Consider the following 22185-nt stretch of genomic DNA (forward strand, 5'->3'; position numbering starts at 1 on the left):
CCCTGCTTTCATCTCTGGACTGCTGTACCATATGTGATCTCCTAAACTGCCCTCTCAAGGCATCCTCCTCAAAGCCATCTGGTCAACTCATTATCTTTCTTAAAATCCTTAAGGGGTTCCTTGTTACCTCTAAGGCGAGGAAAGTTCAACTTGTTTGTCAAGAACTTCAAAACCCTCCCTGGAGTCCCATTGACTCCTCCGACCTTATCTCCTACAACTCCACAGGTCACTGTTTAGATCTCACATTCTAGCCATGGGAAACCATGTGCCATTGCCCACATGAGTCTCTGCACTTTCTTCCCCCTTGCCAACCCATCATGCTCAAGACCACCTCCTCCATGAAGCCCTCTTTGATCATTCCTCATTTTCTAATCTATGCATATAATTTTTTATCATTGCACTTATCATTACACTGATTGTAATCATTAATTTCCATATCTTCCTCCTCTGTTAGAATAGGAGCTTTTAAGGGCAAGGGCCATTACCCATGTTCATAATTTTTGGCACTTAGTGGAGTATCTGGCAGCAGATGTCCAATTAAATGCTTGTTGAATGAAATGAATGAGTGACTGATGGAAATAGTAGTTCATTTGGGATCATATTACACCACTAGTTCACAGTAAGCTAAGTTTCACCTGCCTACACCCTATGATCTCCTGGGTGGCTCAGTAGTAAAGAATCTACCTACCAATGCAGGAGACACAAGAGATGTGGGTTTGATCCTGTGGGTGGGAAGATCCCCTGGAGAAGGCATGGCAACCCACTCCAGTATTCTTGCCTGGGAAGTTTCATGAACAGAGGAGCCTGGCGGGCTACATTCCATAGGGTTGCAAAGAGTCACACACAACTGAGCAACTGAGCGCACATTCACGTGCTCGCAAACCAGGTGCTCCCCTTGCTGTCAGGAGAATTTGCTTCCGAACTTAAGTGTCATAACCTTTGCTATGGGCTTTGGTAGGTTCTGCAGATTCACAGATGAACAAGATACTGCAAGGAGTTTGCCTACTAAATCGCTTCAGTCGTGTCTGACTCTTTGCAACCTTATGGACTATAGCCCTCCAGGCTCCTCTCTCCATGGGATTCTCTAGGCAAGAATACTCCTCCAGGGGATCATCCTGACCCAGGAATTGAACCCACTGCCTCTTTCGTCTCCTACATGGGCAGGCAGGTTCTTTACCACTGAGCCATCTGGGGTAAGGAGCTTAGAAGCAAGTAATTATAAGTAAGTGCATGTTAGAAAGCCATGGGAGCTTACTGAAAAAGCATCATTGAGATGTGCACTGATAGTCAGCCTTCATCATTCACTAGATTTGTGAATTAGAGTGTCTCATTTAACATCTGAGTCTCAGTTTCTGCTTTACTAGAATAGGGAGAATAATATTTTAAGTGTTGCTGTGACAATTAAAGCAGGCAATGTACGCAAAGTGTTATTAGAGGTATGACATAAAATCAGTGCTAAGCAAATGCAGTCATTAGTATGGCAACAGAATAAAAGATAAATTCAAACTGGCTGGTTTATTTTGGGTTCCACAAGGGGAAATGGGAACTAATTGCAGCATTAAAATTTGGCATCAGATGCGCAATGGCTAATGCTCTGACTTGGTGCCTGAGATGTGAATTCTCATCCTGGGACACAAATCAGCTGGGTGACCTTGAGCAAGCATCTTATTCTTTCTGGGCTTAGTCTTCAACCAGTAATTAAAGGGCTTGCAAGGACCATCATATGATGTATGGCACACATAATATGGAATTGGATGGATACATTAAATTCACATTGTGTAGTATTTAATTACATAGAATTATTTTCGTAATACATACTAAGTGCAAAAATATGTTACAAAGCAGTCTGAACCCTCTGATTCTAAATTTGTAAACATAAATATATTTTTGCATGAAGGAAAAGGAAATGACATTGAGCTGATTCCAAAATACTAATCATTGTTTTCTCTGGGTGATAGGCTGAAGAACAATTTTTATTTTTTTTAATTTGTGAATTTGTATTAGCTTCCGAATTCACTACAACTAGTATGAGTACTCTGCAATGATTAATGCTCAAATTAAATATTAATTTTATGAGATATCAGATAAGATGGTCTCTGAAGATTGTGGTAGCCCTGAGGATCACATTATTCTACATGTGTTTTCACTTAATTATGTCCTTTTCTATGAGCATAGGGTGAGGATACTATCAATTCAGTAATTTTGTTAATACAAATAAATTAGTTCAAAATCTCCTTGGTTTCATGTCTCTGCCACTTAATATCTGGCAAAGTATTACAGTTTTGTACAAATTTCAGTCATTTGGCTGTCTTTGGAAGTTCTTCAAATAGTCATCGAAATTACAAAGAAAAAAAATCCTTTCAAATCACAATTTTTTCTGGATGTTCTTTGGCCTGACTAACTTACTGGGCATATTCTGTAGTCTCTAGTTAGGCCATATTTTTTTCCATTTGAAGTACATCCTGAAGGCTTAACAACTGTTTATAATTTTCCTTTACTTTTTCCGAATGTGTTCTAGTCATCTCTCTATTTTTAGTCAACCACTACTTTCACAATGATTCAAGATGTATTTACGTTTTCTCTTGAAGGTATGTTTTATGTGATAAGTTGCTGAGTTTTAAAAATTCTTCTGCATCAGAAAGGAAAGTATATCAGAAGTGCCAGTCAGGGCAGCAGTTCAGGCTATATTCATGAGGAGCTAAACATAGGACACGTCCCATTCAATCTATGCCAAGTGAATGAGTGATTTTGTAAAATACCACCACTAGGAGCAAGTTGATGTACTGGGAGCTTTAAGGGATAAAGAGAGTACATGCCAAGCATGTATGTTGCCAAGATTTGGTCAATTATTTCTCACAATTAAGGAGGTAAATGCAATTAGTGTCCTTCACAAGGCAACAAACTGAGGCTCAGAGGTATTAAGTAGCTTGTCCAAGGTCAAACCGTTGGTCAGTAGCAGAACTGAGATTGGAAGCTGGGTCTGCATGAGTACAAAGCTTGTGAATTGATTTTGTCAGGTGTCCACAAGCTTGAAAGGCCAGAGAATTGTGACATGAAAAAAGGGTCGTGTTAGTATGTACCTGTGCTCAGCACTATGGTGACTGTGACCAAATGAATGAATGAATCCTAGCCCCTAAAATTCTGGATGACAATACATGACCTACAGTCCAGCTGTAAGCTGTATGGCTCTCCCAGATCTGAGCACTCTCTCCTGCTGAGTCTGCGTGTGGCCTCAGACTGGACGTATGGCATTTATTTATCCTCCCTGCACTACAGGCTTGTAAACCAGCTGCTAGCTAAGTAAGATCTATGCCTTATACCTATAGACTCCCCTCCCCCCTTTTCCTCCCAAACTCTTCAGTTCAGTTTAGTTCAGTCGCTCAGTCGTGTCCAACTCTTTGCGACCCCACGGACTGCAGCACACCAGGCCTCCCTGTCCATCACCAACTCCCGGAGCTTACCCAAACTCATGTCCATCGAGTTGGTGATGCCATCCAGCCATCTCATCCTCTGTCATCCCCTTCTCCCACCTTCAGTCTTTCCCAGCATCAGGGTCTTTTCTAATGAGTCAGATCTTCGCATCAGGTGGCCAAGGTATTGGAGTTTCAGCTTCAGCATCAGTCCTTCCAATGAATATTCAGGACTGATCTCCTTTAGGATGGACTCTTATCAGCCTTTAGTATTCGGCTCTTGAGTCTCGCCTGAATATCCAGCCTAGTTTACTTTCTCTTCCCTTATATTCCCATGGCAACCAGGGTGTATCCTTACTATGGGGTCACCATGTTATGAAATCATCTGTCTAGTTCTTTCCTTTACTGAACTGTATTGAGGGCAAAGGCAAGGTATCTTCTTCAGTTCTGTATCCTAGCATGTGCCTGGTACACAGTAGATGGTCAATAATTATGTGCATCATTGGGGCTACAGAAAAGAGATGTAATAATGAGTTTCATCTATTATTAGCATCTTATCTCCAAGGAAAAGCAATGGAACTAGGAATTCACGAATCTGCATCTTGTTGCAGCCAGGGTTCCTCGGAGCCCTGGGTCCCCATGCGCACAGTATCTCCCCAAGAGAAAGCACATTTCCATTCCCGAGTCTCCATTCTGCCTGGAGAGCTGGACTGGGTCTGGCCCTGTGTAAGCTGGAAGGGTCTTTTAGTGTAAAGCTAGGTGAAAAGCTGGCCTTGGCAGCTGAGTTCATGCTGTCATTTCCTTGAGCCCCGTGCTACTCCTGCTATTCTCCAGGGAGAATAGAAAAGGGAAGGCTGGAGATGGCCTGGGTGCCGCCATATTTGTGCCCATTCTGCTCTCTCTCTGAGCCCTGCATCTCATCTCTTATGGCCCCATTGTGTCCTTTAACACATAAGAGTCAAGTTACCTCTGAATGAGTTCTGAGTGTATGTATGCTTGTGGTTGGGAAGCTATAAAACAAAGGAGTGATGTGATCTGGTTTTGTTGTTGTTCAGTCACTAAGTCATGCCCGACTCTGCGACCCCAAGGACTGCAGCAGGCCAGGTTCCTCTGTCCTTCACCATCTCCTGGACTTTGCTCAAACTCATGTTCATTGAGTCAGTGATATGCCATCAAACCACCTCATCTTCTGTTGCCCTCTTTTCTTCTTGCCCTCGATCTTTCTGGCTTTCGTGGTATTAAAAAAACAAAACTCTAGCAGCGATGCAGAAAAGAGATTGTAAAGGAGAACAACAGGGCCCAAAATTGCAATAAGATTTTTTATAAAAACCTAAGTGTTATTCTTCTCCTCCTGCTCCCAATCCCTCCCAGCATCAGGGTCTTTTCCAATGCTGTGATTGATGGGGTCGCAAAGAGTCGGACACGACTGAGCGACTGAACTGAACTGAACTGAAGTGTTATTCTTAGAGCACTTAGAACAGGTACTGCCACATAGCAACTCCAATGTGCCTGTCTCTTAAAGAGGACAACATTGAAGAAAGAGAATGTCTGTCTTCATGTGGACCTTTGTGACAATAAAGTGTAAGAGCTCCTTGAAATTAAAAAAAAAAGCTTTTTGCAATAGAAGACATCATTATTAATGAGAATGCATTGTCTAGATGTTAGATTCTGGAGTCTTCCATCAGGTATGACCTACATGACCTTGTAGCCCTGGGGGTCAACTGGTTTCCGATTAGCCTATGTGGAGGCCTTCAGAGAGCCCCTATCATATAGTGGGAGCTCAGAAAACAACTGCTCCTTTCTTTTTATCCCACTCCACTCTGAATCTCAGTTTCATAATGGGTCTCCTTGAAGTCCCTTCATAGTTGTCAATAACCACGCCACTATTTGCATTTTTTCTCCTGGCAGAGATTTCCTGGGGACCAAGGAAGCATCACTACTGCTAATGGCCATGTTCCTTCTCGCTGTGTTCTACCATGGACAGCAGGTAATCTGACGTTTTCCTCTGACTGCCTGTGATTACCTGGTATTTCCTGCTGCCATAAAATTGGCCTGGGGGGCCACCACTCATCTCTGTGGTAAATGACTTTTAGTAACTTGCAGCAAGTAGCGATTCTTCTTTTTCTTCTTCTTTTATTTTCTTTTGTTTCTTTCCTTTTTTTTCCCCCCCTCTTGGCGGAGCCATGCATGACTTGTGGGATCTTAGCTTCTTGACCAGGGTTTGAACATAGGCCCTGGTAGTTAAAAGCGCTGAGTCCTAACCACTGGACAGCCAGGGAATTCCCAGCAAGTTGTGATTCTTAACAAAGCAATTCCTAGTATGGAACACTTAATAAAAAATTAAGATGGAGATGATTTGGAGAGCAATATGGTTTCCATTCCTTTTAGGTGTATCTCTTTCAGTGAAACTATTATAAGGAAAAAAAAAAAAAGAGCTTTCAATTTCTGGCTAAGGCCAGCTGGGATCTCTCCCAGTTCTGTTGCCTGGATAAAACTATTACTATGGAAGTCAACCTGGTGGGACAGTGGCAAAGATTCTTCCTGTCAGTGTAGAAGACACAGGTTCGATCCCTGGATCAGGAAGATCCCCTAGGGAAGGAAATGGCAACCCACTCAAGTGTTCTTGCCTGGGAGATCCCATGGATAGAGGAGTCTGGCGGGCTACAGTCCATGGGGTCACAAAGGGTCCGACACAACCTAGCAACTAAATAGTAACATTGGAAGTTGTGTAAATAAGGTAAACATTCAGGTTTGGGGATTTTGTGTTTTGGCTTTTTTTTTTTTTCTATTGGAGTATGGTTGAGTTAAAATGTTATGTTAGTTTCAGATGTACAGCAAAGTGATTCAGTTATATATATCTCTCTTCTTTTTCAAAATCTTTTCCCATTTAGGTTATTATACAGTATTGAGTTCAGATAGTAAAGAATCTGCCTGCAACTCAGGAGACACAGGTTTAATCCCTGGGTTGGAAAGATCCTCCAGAGAAGGAAATGGCAACTCACTCCAGTATTCTTGCCTGGAGAATCCCATGGAGAGAGGAGTCTGGTAGGCTACAGTCCACAGGATCGCAAAGAATCAGACATGGCTGAGCAAATAACACGCATGCACAACATGCACAGAGTATGGAGCAAAGTTCTCTGTGCTGTACAATTGTTTGTTTGCTAAGTCATGTCTGACCTTTTTGCAATTCCATGGACTGTATAGCCCGCCAGGCTCCTCTGTCCACAGACTTTTCCAGGCAAGGATACTGCAGTGGGTTGCCGTTTCCTTCTTCCTTGTTGGTTACCTATTTTAAATATAGGTATGTGTACATGTCATCTGGGTGGTAAAGAACCCACTTGCCAATGCAGGAGACATAAGAGACGTGTGTTCGATTTCTGGGTCGGGAAGATCCCCTGGAGGAAGGTATGGCAACTGACTCCAGTATTCTTGCCTGGAGAATCCCATGGACAAAGGAGCCTGGAAAACTACAGTCCATAGAGTCACACAGTTAGCATGCACGCACACAGGTACAGGTCTATTCCAAACTCCCAGTCGGGCTTGAGGACCATCCTAACCAAGGTTCCAATCCCACCCTGCCTCCAAGAAGTTTGTGGCCTTCTCCCTGACTCTCTGCTTCCTCTTCTTTACAATAAGATAGTAATTCCTGACTAGGGCTGTTTTGAAGAATCATTTGAGATGATTGTATGTAGCATTTTGAGCGCTGCCTTTCAGAGATAGAGGAGGCACTTCATCATTGATTTGTCCTGAGTAGATAAAGTGCCTAGAGTATTGATGCCACTTCCCTGTCTGCCAGGATCTGGGGCGTCACCTTGGATAGCCTCGTACAAAACCCCATCCCTAGCCCCAAGGCTTCCTGTCTCCTGGAGGAGAGTGGACCCTAAATAATGCAATGTGGGATGTGCTATGAGTGAACCAGCCTTGTCCAAGGACCACAAGAGTCAGAGAAGCAGAAATTATTCTGCATGGAGCATCATACCAGACCTCACCCAAGAGATGTCACCAGTTCTCCACAACCGGTAGGGTTTCTCCATGCGCACACAGACCATGAATGCTGCAACACTCATCACTTTCTGCTAGAGCCAGGCCCTGTCTGCTTCACTGCTGTGCTCTGGATCCCAGCCTGTCTCTCTGTGCGTGTACTTAAAAAAAAAAAAAAAGTAACCAGGAAAGGAAAAAAACAAGACTATCAGCCAGAGTAGAAATAGAAACATACCACTGAGAAATTACCATGGAGACAGGGAGGTAACGAATCCTGAGAAACCAGGGATGAAACAGCCAAAAACCCCAGGAAGCTAGAGATACATACATAAAGTTATTTGTAATAAAGCGGGATGGTAACATGTTGTTTAGTCATGAAGTCATGTCTGACTCTTTTGTGACCCTGTGGGCTATAGCCCACCAGGCTCCTCTGTCCACAGATTTCCTGGGCAAGAAAACTGGAGTAGTAGGTTGCCAGGGGATCTTCCCAACCCAGCAATCGAAATTGCATCCCCTGCTTGGCAGGTGTATTCTTCACCACTGAACCACCTGGGAAGCCGATGGTAAAATGTACTCAGGGGGACAAAATAAATAAAACTAAACTTGGCAATCGAAGAAAAGGAGGCAAGAGTTAGCATGTATCGGCCTCCTACTATGTGTCTGGCCTTCACCTGTATTATCGAATCATCTCAACAACCTGAATGGTCGTTATGATGGATCCTGTTTTACAGATGAAGGAAGTCAGGCTACTGAGCTAAAAAGTGAGAAAAGTATAATTCAACCCCAGATCTGTCTCCAGAGCCCACCTTTCCACTTTCTCAATCGGGGGAAAACAAAAGGCACTGTCTATGTATCTTCACGACACCAAGGACATTCAATCCTGAAATATGACCTCACCTTGCCCTTCAGTTTCAGCTGAAACACTAAGCCGAAGGTCAAAGTCTGGCCATTGGCAGAATCCCCCTACTTAGGTCTTTCTGGTTTTCTGTGAGAGCTGGGATCATGTCCTCCACATCCTGATAGCTTCTAGTCACAGGGGAGAAATTCTTCATCTGACATGCAAATGACAAGCCATTTGAGGGCTGTGAAGACAGAATCAGACAAGGCAATCCTATAGAAAAGTGTACGTATTCTCCATCACACGGGTTTTAAACTGACAAGTGAGAAGTTCTCAGAGAATTCTCTTATGCTAAGAGAGCATAAGTTCAGAATGGGGAGGGAGTCCTCATTCTAAAATAGGAAGGCTGTTTCTACCTTCCCTGTCACCTTAAGGATTACTCTGTGCCTGTTAGTGCCGCCGCAAAGCCCTTCTGAAATTCTGATTCAGTTTACTCTATTTTCCATTTATCCTGCAAAAGCAGATAACCTCATCTCATGAAGAATATGAATAAAGAGCAAGTAAGTGAATAGTGAGGGCCTGAGTACTTAAGTGATATCTGATTATTTTCTTTTTTATTTTTAACCTTCAAAGGCTTTTTAAGAGATTTTTTTAATGTGGATCATTTTTAAAGGCTTTATTGAATTTGCTACAATATTGTTTCTGTTTCACGCTTTGGTTTTTTTGACTGCAAGTCATGTGGGATGTTAGTTCCCCGACCAGGGATTAAACCTGCCCCCCTTGCATTGGAAAGCAGTCTTAACCAGTGGACCGCCAGGGAAGTCCCTCAAAAGGTTTTAAAATGACATAACTACATCCCATAACTGTAGCAGTTACAGATGTAACCTTTGGAGTGGGGTAGATACTATTCAAATCCCTACTCTGCCACTCAGTAGATATGTGACCTTCAGTCATTTATCTAACTTTCTCTGTCTCTGTTTTCTCACCTATAAAGTGGGTATGATAGTAACAGTTTCTGTAGGTTTTTTTGTAGTATTATATGAGAATATAATTAAAATTCACTTCTCCCAGTGATTTGCACTTGGAGTAAGTGCTCAAACATCATGAGCTATTAATATTTTACTTTGGAAGCAAGAGTCTGAGACAAACAGAGAAAGTGTTATCATCCATCTGGTCCCAAGGCAACAGCAGAGACTCAAGTCACTTGAGGTCACAAAGTCAAGGAGAACCAGACAGAAACAGGGATGCAAATGCTCCATCCAACTTCTCGGTCCACACCCTCTCCACCACGTGGTGCTGCCTATCTGTTAGAGGGTACCTTTCTGCTGAACTGCATCACCTCGAGCATCATTTCATGACCCCATCAGAGTCCTGTTCATCCGGATCAAGTCCGTCCACTTCTGAGTCTGCTACCTGCTCCCACTGTGTTCCCTGGTGACTCAGAGGCCCTCTATTTTTACTAAAGCCTGAATAATCCCCACTGACGCCTGGTACGCAGCAGCATCCCGGTGGGAGCATGTGTAATTGTACATCTCCAGAGTGACGGAGGCGGTTATGCAACCGAATAATTGGGAACTCTCATTCTGCACATATGTGAAAGTGATACACCAAACACTTCCTCCTCCTCTGAGGCAGGTGAACTTCCCGAACATTGGACAGAAGAGAGCAGACAGCCAGGTGCCTCCCACCTCGTGCCTGATTCATTGCAGCCCTGAGGTTTGGGCTTGGCCTCAGCTCTGCTTTCAGAGCAGAGGATGGTACACCTGTGCACAGAGATAGAGATTAATGAGGTCAGGTCTCTAGTTGCTTACTTCCGGGTCTGATAAAGATAGGCACTGGGATTGTGCAGCTTAGAAAGACCCAAGTCTTGGGACCAAATTATTAAATTTGCATCCCAGCAAGGCTCCTGGAAGAATAGGTGACCTTGAGATGCTCAACCTCTCAGAGCTGACATTTCTTTACCTGCAAAAGGAAAAGTCTAATAGTTATCTATCAAGAGTTGGAAAACAGCTGAATGAAGTCATGTTCATAGAGTGCAGGGGTTAAGAATCACAGCTTGGAGTTCAAATGCCCTGAGTTCAAAGCCCAGCCGCTATTTGTGAAACCTTGGGCACCTGACTTCGCCTTCCTGTGCCTCCGTTTCCTCAGCTATCAAACAGGCATAAAAAAGTACCTGCTTTGTTGAGCCATAGTGTGATTAAAAGACTTTCAGTATGTTTGAAATGCTAAGTACAGTGCCCAGTTCAAGACAAGGACTCAGTCCGTGTTAATTATCATTCTGTGTTAAGAGCCTGGCACAAAACATATAAACAATGTTTGTTAGTTCTTTTGGTGCTCTTTTCTTTTTTCTTTTATAAACTCATAAATTTATTTCTCCCAGTAGAGGATAGGAAGTCCAAGACCAAGGTGCTGGCAGATTCAGTGTCTGGTGAGGAGGGCCTACGTCCTGGTTCACAGGCATCTTCTCACTTCATCTTCACATGGCAGAAGGCACAGGGACATCTCTGGGATCTCTTTTATAGACATTAATCCCATTCATGAGGGTTCCAACCTCATGACCTAAACACCTCCCAAAGGCCCCACCTCCTAATACCATCACTTTGAGGGTTAAGATTTCAAAATATGAATTTTGAGAGCACACAAACACTTGGTACTATTTTCATATAGCCAGTTCCTAAATGGTTTGGGAAGGGAAATCAGAATACAAAAAGTTGAAAAGGGTTATTCATTTGCTTTATCTTGCAACTCAGATACAATGCAAGTGAAAGTATTAGTCGCTCAGTCATGTCTGACTCTTTGTGACCTCATGGACTGTGGCCCCCCAGACTCCTCTGTCCGTGGAATTCTTCAGGCAAGAATACTGGAGTGGGTGGCCACTCCCTTCTCCAGGGAATCTTCCCAACCCAGAGACGGAACCCAGGTCTCCCACATCGCAGGCAGGTTCCCTACTGTCTGAGCCACCAAGGAAGCCCCTCAGATACAGTCAGTTCAGTTGCTGTCATGTCCAACTCTTTGCAATCCCATGGACTGCAGCACACCAGGCTTCCCTGTCCATCACCAACCCCCAGAGCTTGCTCAGACTCATGTCTATTGAGTCGGTGATGCCATCCAGCCATCTTGCCCTTGTCGTTCCCTTCTCCTCCTGCCTTCAGTCTTTCCCAGCATCAGGGTCTTTTCTGATGAGTCAGTTCTTTGCCTCAGGTGGCCAAAGTATTGGAGCTTCAGCTTCAGCATCAGTCCTTCCAATGTATATTCAGGACTGATTTCCTTTAGTACTTGACTGGTTTGATCTCCTTGCAGTCCAAGGGACTCTCAAGAGTCTTTTCCAAACCACAGTAATGTAACAATAATACCACAGACACCACCACCTACCAGGTGATTGTTGTAAACACTTTGAGGATTCTTGTTGAGCTCTTTTGAGCCTTAGAATATTTCTCTTCACAAATGTGCCTTCAACTTATTGTGTTAAAAGACATTTGGAATAATTATTCTCTGTGCAGTTATACCTGTAGGTTTGCTTCTTTGAGCTTTTAAAAATTCCATCCAGTTTCATAATTAAGTAAAATATTTCCATGATTCAAAAGTCAAGTTTATAAAACAAGATATAATTTATAAAGTTTAAATGTATCCCTATTCCTTCACCCCACCTTTCTCATCTCATTGTAATTATGTTTTATGTTTTTGTACTTCAATTTTTAATAAATAAATATATATATATATGGAGAGAGAGATATATAGATATCCCCTTTCATTAGATCAATAATGACAAACTGTTCATGTATTTCTCCGCCTTAGATACCAACCCATCAAAGTACATATAGAGAAATATTCTTCATTTCTTTTTATAGCTGTATATAAGTTTATTCAACCAGCAAAATGAGCACTTGGATTGTTTCCAGCTTTTGCTATTAGAAATTCTGCTGAAAGAATAACCTTGCACCTCTGCCTTTTCATACTTTTGCCATTCACTGAGACTTGCACATAAGACAAAGAAAAGAACTAGCTGAATTTTTCTAAGCCCTTGAATTCAGGGTGTCTAACCATGTGTTAAATGGTGCAACATATTGTTCATTTCAACAGTTAAAGACTTTGAAATAATGACATTACCAAAAGCCCTCATAAATATGGCTTGTGAGATTTTTTAAAAAGGAAACTGTCCGCTTTCCAATGAAAAGAAATGCTGAGAGAGAAGTTGGGGAAGGGTGGATACATGTGTATGTATGGTGGAGTCCCTTTGCTGTCCACCTGAAATATCAATACAAAAGATAAAGTTTTTAGGAAAGAGTAACAATTTTTAAAAATTAAAAAACAAACAGGATTTTAGGAAAAGAGGGAACTAATAGGTATTAAATACCTACTGTGAGTCATATGTTCTACCTACAACTTCCTAAATAATTCCTGACCCAGGGATTGAACCCACGTCTCCTGCACTGCAGGGGGATTCTTTACCACTGAGCCACTGGGAAGTCCTTGTTGCATAGATTAAAGGCATTAATATATGTATATTCCTTAGAACAGTTCCTGGCACCATCTGATGAGCACAGCTTACGTGCTAGCTGCTTTTACTACTGTAATTTGTTTGTCGAATCAAGAAATATTAATGGAACACCAGCCCTGTGCCAGGAAGGTTTTTATATGGCAAGGATGTGATTTGAATGGGGGGCGGGGGCAGAACCCTGACCTCACAGCACCTGCAGTGCACAGTGGAGGAAAGAAACGACGACAAAATCCCAGGTGCCGCAGTGCTCGGAATGGGAGGCACACGGCCCGTAAAAGCTACTCATCTTCCGGTCTCCTGGTGTCAGGCAAAGGCCTCCCGAAATGTTTGGCTCGGGTTCTGTTTCATGTGCAGAGGGTTCGGGAGAAGCCCTGTCCACCTCCCACAGACGTGTGTCTGAACCCCTTCCTCCCCTTCTGTCCCCTGAACCACAGCTGGAGTACACGGCCCGCCTGGACTTCCTGTGGCGAGTCCAGGCCAAAGAGGAGATCAACGAGATGAAGGAGCTGAGGGAGCACAATGAGAACATGCTGCGGAACATCCTGCCGAGCCACGTGGCCCGCCACTTCCTGGAGAAGGACCGGGACAACGAGGTGAGCCTGGGCTCATCTGCCCCGAGGATGGGCGGCTGCGGGAGGGCTGCGATAGGACACCCTGATCCCAGGCGCTCAGAGGGCCCCACTGTCCTCAGCTGAGCATGGAGGCCAGGCCCACTCCCCAGCACTCTGAAACACACGTGTGGCCTCCCCAGCTTCTGGTACCTCATCTGTAAGATGCATGTAATAAGGTCACTAGTGCAAGACTGAGTTGGAGTTTTAAAGTTTTACATAGATGTGTGTGTGTATATATATATAAATCCAACAATTCCACTTTGGGGTTATGTAACCAACAGGACTGAAAGTAGAGTCACAAAGAGATAGCTGCACATTCATATTCATAGCAACATTATTTATAATACCAGAATGTTGGGATCATCCAAGACTCCATCAAAAGATAAATGGATAAGGGAAACGGGGTCTGTACATACAGTGGAATGTTGTGTCTATACATGCAGTGGAATGTTGTTCAGTCTTTGGAAGGAAGTAAATTCTGATACATGCTACAACATGGATGAAGCCTGAAGACACTACAGCAAGTGAAGTAAGCCTTAGCCTTTGACCACAAAAGGGCAGCCTTGTCTAAGCAAAGCAAACTAAACCTTCCTGGTATCTGAGGCACAACAGTCAAAAATTATTTCTCAGGCACAGACTGTGCAATAAACATCTAAAAGGCCCTGGGATGCTTCTGGGGGATTAACTAGACAAGGGCTTGCCATCGTGTAGCTTATATTCAAATGGGGGCAGAGAGATAACAGGCCAGTACAGAAGCGCACTGTGAGGGCCCTGCTCTGATGGGTGAACAAAGGTTACCTGCTAGTAGCAGCAGGCGTGGACAGGTGTGATCAGGGGAGATGCCTACACCTGACCTGCGACTGAGTGATAGGAAGGACCAAGTCATCCTAGGAGAGTGGGGAAGAGGCAGGACGATCCAGGAGAGAGAGAAGAACACAAGCAGAGACACGGGGTGAGGATGAGCTTGGGGTGCCCACGGAACAGGAAGGCTGGGCTAGGGGATTGTCTCGGTTCCCCAAGGCCGTTTTAATAAATACTGCATGACTTAAAGCAACAGAAATGTATTGTCTCACAGTCCTGGCAGCCAGAATCTGAACTCAGTGCAGTAACATGACCATGCTCCCTCTGAAGTCTCTAGGAAGAATTCTTCCTCCTCTTGAAGCTTCTGGTGGCCTCAAGCACTCCTTGGCTTGTGGCCACATCAGTCTAATCTCTCCCTTAGTCACATGGCCTTCCCCCTGCTTATAAGGGCATGTGTCCTCTTTTCATTTGAGGATACCAGTTGTTAGATTTAGGACTCTGTCTTTCCAGTATGACCTCATCTTAGCTTAATCACGTTTGCAAAGACTCCGTTTCCAAATAAGGGCACATTCTGAAGTTGTGGAAAGAAAGGGAAAGGGAAAGTCGCTCAGTCATGTCTGACTCTTTGCAACCCCATGGACTATACAGTCCATGGAATTCTGCAGGCCAGAATACTGGAGTGGGTAGTCTTTCCCTTCTCCAGGGGATCTTCCCAACCCAGGGATCGAACCCAGATCTCCCACACTGCAGGCAGATTCTTTCCCAGTTGAGCCACATGGGAAGCCCAGGTTGTGCGGGGGACGTGAATTTGGAACACTTCGCATTCCAAGGATGAAGAGTGATGAGTGATGTGAGAAAAACCGGGGCCAGGGCCTGGCAGTTGGGTCTTAAGGAGTATGGTAGGGTTTGGGGCACCCTTTTAAGTGCTGTGTGATCCTTTGGAAAGTGTGTTACCTAATCTGACCGAATGCTAATAGAGTGTGGATAAGAGAGTCACAAAACCAGAAACTAGTTAGGAGAGCCTAAAATAGCCCAGGAAAGGGTCTGATGGGGAGGCCTAAGATGTAGCAGTGAGATAGAAATGGATGAATCCTAGGTATCTCTACAGGTTGGAATCAACAGGACTCGATAATGGAGTAGATGTGAAAGATGAGAAATGAAAAAAAAAAAAAACAAAATCAAGCCATTTGGTTGAAAAAAGTAACTCAAGAGGGAAATAACAGATGCCCTTAAAGACCTGAAGGGTTATCGCATGAGAGGGACTGACCTTGCTCTGTGAGACTCCAGAGGGCAGACCCAGGGCTGTGGACGGCCCTCGGGGGATATTTCTGTGTTCAACACTATGTAGAATCCTATGGTGACAGAGCCATCAGGCTGTGAGACCCACAGGAGCAGGGACAACATCAGCCTTGGTCACCACTGATCCTTGGGCCCTGGTGCAGGACCCCGTGGTCCTGCTCATTAAAGGTTTGTGGATGAACTAGAATGGTGAGCTCCTTTGCTGAAACTTTTTAAGTGGTGAGAGGAAAGTCCTTGCCAAGGACACTACAAAGGCAAGGTCTGTTGTCTGGGAGACCGGACCAAGACAACCCTTCCAATAGAGAGTTTCAAACCGAGTCAAACAGGGGATGAAGAACTCATTGAACAAAGCTCACAGACTGGCTGATTCTGAGACAAAATCTGACCAGCAAGCCAGTGGGCTGGGACAGTGGTCAGTTGGTTGTTTTGCTTTTTTGTTTTAATTGGTAGATTCGATGCCTTTAGACACTGGAATGGACTCTCCAATTTATCCATCTCTACCTTGACACATATGTTACCTGCTGGACCTCTGAAAACATTTGGGGTTGTGACCCCTGCCTTAGGGTAGAATTAAGAGAGACCTACAAGGTCCATTTCCCATCCGAGCCTCTGTAAAAGGCCAGTGGGAGAGAAGCCAAGAGCATGAGTCATCTGCTGCTTGAATAATCAGCTCTTGATGAACTTACGCCCTTGAGAGTCTGTTGGATGCAGATTAAGGCACCAAACACCCTCAACAGATGGAGTTCTCTGGAATTGGGTTCAAGCCTGGTTTCCTCAGAGCTCCCTAAGGTCAGGGACTTTGTTGCAAGAGCTTCTTGAGGAAGCCAAGAAAGCGAAATGTCGCTGAGCATCAACCGCGACCACCAGAAGGAGCAGATGGAACACTGGAGCCCTCGGAGGGAAGACCCACAAAGAAATGAAAGGAAAGCCACCTGTCAATCAAGACACCAAAACAAGGAGATATTTGGAACCAGTGGGGAAGAACAAGAATGCACTGGCTGACTTCATCCTGAAATGAAGGAAACCAACCAGAGATGCCCAGACCCCAGGTCATCAGCGATTATTCGAGCCAAACCCCCACTGAGCAAAATAAAGGTCAGGCTCAGCCTTCATCACATGGATGAGGCATTCTCAATAGAAAGTCTTGTCAAGTTCATTTGTGGTTTTATAAATATTTAAACAGTTTGCACTTGGCTAGGCTTAAATAGAGGAAGTTTTCACATTGCCTGGACGACTTCACGATATGATGCCATATCATTTACTGAACACCTACTGTGTGCCAAGTACTGAGACAGGCAATTGATGAAAATGACCTTTCATTCTATTCACAACTTGAAGAGAGTTGTGAACCCCCACAGTAGTGATGAAGAAACTGGGGCTCAGAGAGGTCCATGGTGTACCTCTGTTTATTTCAGCAAAGCCACAACTCTGATCCAGTCCTTCAAATTTCTTCCATCTGTGCCACGTCACTCCTTACTGTGCTGCTACCCATGGTGCCCCAGGAGTTTGTGAAGATGAGGGAGTGTGTACGTGTATATGTGATGGTTATAGAAGATGTCTATGTGGCATGATTTATGTAGGTATCTGGAAAGATTGGGTTGTGTGTATGGAAATAAGAATGTATCTGTGGAAGAACTTGGCATTTGTGTGTGTCTACATGTGCCTGTGCATGTCTGGGTGCAGGAGACACAGGCGGAGTGGTGTAACATGTGAAGGGGTGACAGACAGAGACAGGACAGCTATAGCCTGCAAGAATTCCCGATTTCATGCTCTGTTTCCATAAGAGGCATTTTTAGCTTCTTCTCCTGCTACAAATCTGACTGTGATACAAACCTGTGAATATCTGCCTGGGGACATTCGTGACTTTGGGTCCCAGCTTTCAGAGGCGAGGGCAGTGCTCACAGATACGGGCAACAAGGAATAAGAATGATTATCCCCATTTCATCGATGGAGAAACTGAGAGCTTTGCCCAAGGTCACAGAGCTAGTGTGTAGTGAGCTGGAGTTCAAGCCCAGGTGTGCACCACCTCCCAGCCAAACGCTGTGCTTCCTCTCCTGCACTTTGCTGTCGGGGTGTGAGTGGCAGAGATGGGGGAGCAGTGACAAGGAATGACGTGAGCCACCCAAACCTAGGGCGGTTGACAGAGCCGCACTCTGGAACATCCTGTCCGAGTCTGTTCCGGCTGAGTCATCCGCGCAGAGGTCCTGGCATTCCTGCTGTTCCGCTCGACTTCCGGCCTCGAAGAGCACTCAGCACGCCGGGCAGGGGCTCTTGCGGATCAGGCCAGCGGGGCTGGGTCAGCGGCGTCAGGCAGGTGCTCGCTGAGTCCCAGGAAACCTGCTCGCTCATCCTGGCTCTGTTAGAGCTTCCGGAAGGACAGTGCCCAGGGCAGCTGTCTCAGGTGCTGGTGCCACCTCTGCCCCGAACTAGCGGTGTGACCCAGGGCGGCTTACGCAACCTCTCTGAATCCATTCTGTCATCCAACTGAGGAGGAAATAATACCAGCCTTGCTGAACTAGTGTGAGAATTAAATTGGGTAAGAAGAACACATGACGTGCCCAGTGTGGCCGGCTGTAAGCGGGGCTCAGGATAGCAGAGCCATTTGGTATATTTGAAAATCTGATGCCTGAACTTCAGTCCTGGCTCTTCCTCTCACGACTCTGTGACCATGAACAAGAGGCGAACCTCTCTAGAGCTCATTTTCCTCATCTCCACAGGAACAGGATCCCCCAACTTTACGTTACAACATTTACATGAGTTATTACGCATAAAGGGCTTAAGTGGTGCCTGGCACATTCTACAAGCCCTCTGATTCTTGCTGTTGTTATTTCAGAAAATATGAGTCATCATTACTTTTTTCTACTCCCAGCCCCACCTCCCACCTATTCACTCAGTCATTCATTCCCCAAGGATTTCTTGAGGGTCAACCAAGTGCCACATGTTATTCTAGATCCTGGGGTTCAGACAAAGAAGGACAAAGAAGACAAAGTCCTGCCTGATGTGAGGCACGTGTTTTTCTGGGAAAACAGACATTAAAACAAAAGAATGTGTAACACAGTTATATGTTAATGTTAATGTTCTATGAGGGTGGATGAAGCTGAGTTAGAGAATTGTTGTTGTTGTTTAGTTGCTAAGTAATGTCCAAGTCTTTGTGATCCCCTGGACTATAGCCTGCCAGGCCCCTCTGTCCATGGGATTGTCCAGGCAAGAATACTGGAGTAGGTTGCCGTTTCTTCCTCCAGGGGGATCTCCCACCCCAGAAATCAAACCCGAGTCTCCTAAATTGGCAGGCAGATTCTTTATCACTGAGCCACCTCGGTATCCCCGAGTGAGAGAAAAGCACGTGTGAAAGGGGGGCATTTTCACTGGAGGCTCCTGGAAGTTCTCTCTGAGCACATGGCATTTGAGCTGAGACCTGAGGATACTTACAAGGCCAGGAGGTATCAGACACGGTTTCTCCCCTGCAGAGAGGTGACTTCACTTAGTACAAGACACAGGGCTTTGAGTCAGACAGGCCTAGGCCAGGGAAAAACCAGACCTGGTTCCCTGGGCAAAATCTTCATCTTGGCTTCTGGGTAGGGGGCAGAGGGCGGAGCATGCAGGTGCCCGAATCCTCTGCAAAGCCCAAACCTGCACATCCAGCCAGAGGAGGGTGACAATGAAACAGTAATAGCATTTCTATACTCATCAATCCCTCCGCAGTGTACAGTGTTTTTATCTTTTTAGAACTCAAAATAGAAAGAACCAGATGGCACACTCGGCGCGGTTGATTGGAGCGAGTCGAGTGACAGGATGTCTCTAAAGGTGTGGCCAGGTGTGGGCAGGGGGCTGGAGCTCTCCTGTGAGCCCCTCCAAGCGCCCCCACCCCCTTCTCCCTGCTCGCTTGGAAAGGGAGGGGGCAACCTGCGTGGGTCACGGCAGTGACCTCGCAAGCCCTCTGACACCCAGCTGAGGGTCATTAACTGGGGACACTGGGCCAGAGATCCAGGAGCCGGGGAAGGAGAATGAGGTCAGTATATTATTATTCCTTTGGTTCCCTCCCTTGGGATCCATTTAAGGCTGCCTACATCCCCCACAGAAACTGACAGCTCCTCCCAAGGCCGCTGCTGGGCCACCTCCGATGTCAAATCAACATCCTTGTCTCTGGCTCTTCTCATCCCTTTGAGCCCAGGAGGATGGCAGCTCAACTGCCGCAGTTCGACGGCCACGAGCCCTGTATCCATAAGGGATTTCTTAGGGTAAACTTATACTTGACCCTCATCTTCCTAGTTAAGCCCTTTGTAAACTGTTGTCCTTTAATTGCTAAGTCATGTTTGACTCTCTGTGACCCCCCGGACTGTAGCCCGCCAGGCTCCTCTGTCCATGGGATCCTCCAGGCAAGAATATTTGACAGGAGCTGGGCCACCAGGAGAAGGCAGCCACTGCTGACCGTGGCGCAGAGGATCAAGGGACGTGACACAGAGCATCTCAGGGAAACCAGTGCAACAGCAGAGCAGACATGAGCATCTCCTCTACCCCCAAGGGACCTGAAGCAGGGAACTTCTCTCCCTGGCCAAGGCCACAGGACTACATCTGTAGGGCCATCGTCTCCTCTCTTCACATGTTCCCGGCTTGGCCCACTGAGGAAAGAACTTCCTGTGACACCTTCCAGTCTCTGGGGCAGTGCTAGGGAGGGGGTCTCATCATCGCCTACCCCATCTTCCCTGCCCTAGTGGATATGACTGGGGAGACCAGAGTCGTTGGACTACTGTGCTAACGGCTCACGAGTCCCTCAGTCTGTCTTATTTCCTCTGGGACCTGTTTGTGCCCAAGACAAAGAAGTTCTGTCCTTCCACTTGGCCAGCCCAGTAGTGCAGAACCCTCTTGCTACCAGCTAGGACCACAAAATGTGACTGTGTTTGGAGATGGGGTCTTTAAAGGGACAGGATGGGGTTCTTATCTAATGTGCCTGGTGTCTTTATGCCGCTGCTGCTGCTGCTAAGTCACTTCAATCGTGTCCGACTCTGTGCGACCCCATAGGCGGCAGCCCACCAGGCTCCCCCATCCCTGAGATTCTCCAGGCAAGAACACTGGAGTGGGTTGCCATTTCCTTCCCCAATGCATGAAAGTGAAAAGTGAAAGTGAAGTCGCTCAGTCGTGTCCGACTCTTAGTGACCCCCTGGACTGCAGCCCACCAGGCTCCTCCGTCCATGGGATTTTCCAGGCAAGAGTACCGGAGTGGGGTGCCATTGCCTTCTCTGGGTGTCCTTATAAAAGGAGGAAATTAGGACACAGATACACGTGTAACAGACCTCATGTGAAGACCCAGGGAGAAGGCCATCTGTAAGCCAATGGAGAGCAGCCTCAGAAGGAACCAACCCAGGCAACACCTTGACCTTAAACTTCTAGCCTGCAGCACTGTGAGAAGGTAAACTTCTGTAGTTTAAGCCACTCGGGCTGCAGTACTTTGTTACAGCAGCTTGAGCAGACTAATACAGCAGGTAATTGAGCAAACAGATTTTTTTTTCTCTCCGAATCACAGCCATTCAGAGGATGCAGTTCTGTAGGTTTGCTTATGCAGGTTCTCAGACCCATAAAGCAGTCAGGCTTCTCCTGCAGTCTAACTCCATTGTTCAAGGCCAAGGTGAATGACCCAGCCTCAGAAAGCTGTGTACCATGGCTCTGCAACTTGGCTACAATCTGCACTGTCCCCCAACCCAACCCAATCCAGCTGGTCACCAGCCACCTTTTGAATGAGGACTAGCAAAACCGTCCATTCAGATATACCCACTCTTAAAGCTCAAGTCAACTGATCATGAGTCAGGGACAACCTCTTTCTCAGACCAAGGGCATAAAAGGCAGAGAAAGCAAGTCCAGGTGTGCTGAGTGGGGAAGACCCCAGACGTCTTTAACTCTGGCTCTTCTGCTGCCAACTGCATGATCCCAATGCCTTATGTCATCCGTGTCTCATTTTCCTTATCTGTATAGTGGGTATAAAAATTGTACCTACTTCGCACAGGATTAGTGCAAGGATTAAAGCATCGGATTCATATGAAAATGCTTTGTAAAGCTTTAACATTTCCTACACAGGCTAAGGGGGCCTTCCCTGGTAGCTCAGTGGCAAAGAATCTGCCTGCCAATGCAGGAGACCCTGGCTCAGTTCCTGGGTCAGGAAGATCTCCTGGGTCAGGAAGATCCCCTGGGGAAGGAAATGGCAACCCACTCCAGTATTCTTGCCTGGAGATTCCCCATGGACAGAGGAGCCTGGCGGGCTACAGTCCATGAGGTCTGAGCGACTGAGCGACTAAACAACAATAACAACAACACAGGCTAAGAGTCATCAACTTAACAAAACTGTGAGCATTTACCTTGCACCAGTCCCTAGTGGCTCAGACGGTAAAGCATCTACCTACAATGCGGAAGACCTGGATTCAATCCCTGGGTCAGGGAAGATCTCCTAGAGAACACCCACTGGAATGTTCTTGCCTGGAAAATCCCATGGACGGAGGAGCCTGATAGTCTGCAGTCCATGGGGTTGCAGAGTCAGACACGACTGAGCAACTTCACTTTCACTTCAGACCCTGTATGGGGCATGTATGACATTGCAGACATCCAAAAACTACTAATTGCATGATTTGAACACGTTGAGATGAATGGTGTGGAGTCCCTGCCCTTGCAGAGTCCACAGGTAAATGAAGAGAGGGACATTAAGACAGTGTACACGGCAAGCGCTCTGGTGTATAGTGACCCAGGTGCCCACACGGCCCA

At 45.8% G+C, this 22185-nt stretch overlaps 1 protein-coding gene across 4 annotated transcripts in view; it reads left to right on the top strand.

The window, feature by feature from the left end:
- Window positions 1-22185, top strand: part of ADCY8 (adenylate cyclase 8) — a 226972-nt gene that overhangs the window by 194698 nt on the left and 10089 nt on the right. For all 4 annotated transcript variants that reach the window (XM_043880380.1, XM_043880381.1, XM_043880382.1 and 1 more), the window contains 2 exons: window positions 5319-5397; window positions 13162-13320. In XM_043880380.1, the coding sequence (XP_043736315.1) occupies window positions 5319-5397; window positions 13162-13320 (238 nt within the window). The remainder of the gene's footprint in view (window positions 1-5318; window positions 5398-13161; window positions 13321-22185) is intronic.

The sequence above is a fragment of the Cervus elaphus genome, chromosome 21, assembly GCF_910594005.1.
Source record: "Cervus elaphus chromosome 21, mCerEla1.1, whole genome shotgun sequence".
Taxonomy (NCBI): Eukaryota; Metazoa; Chordata; class Mammalia; order Artiodactyla; family Cervidae; genus Cervus; species Cervus elaphus.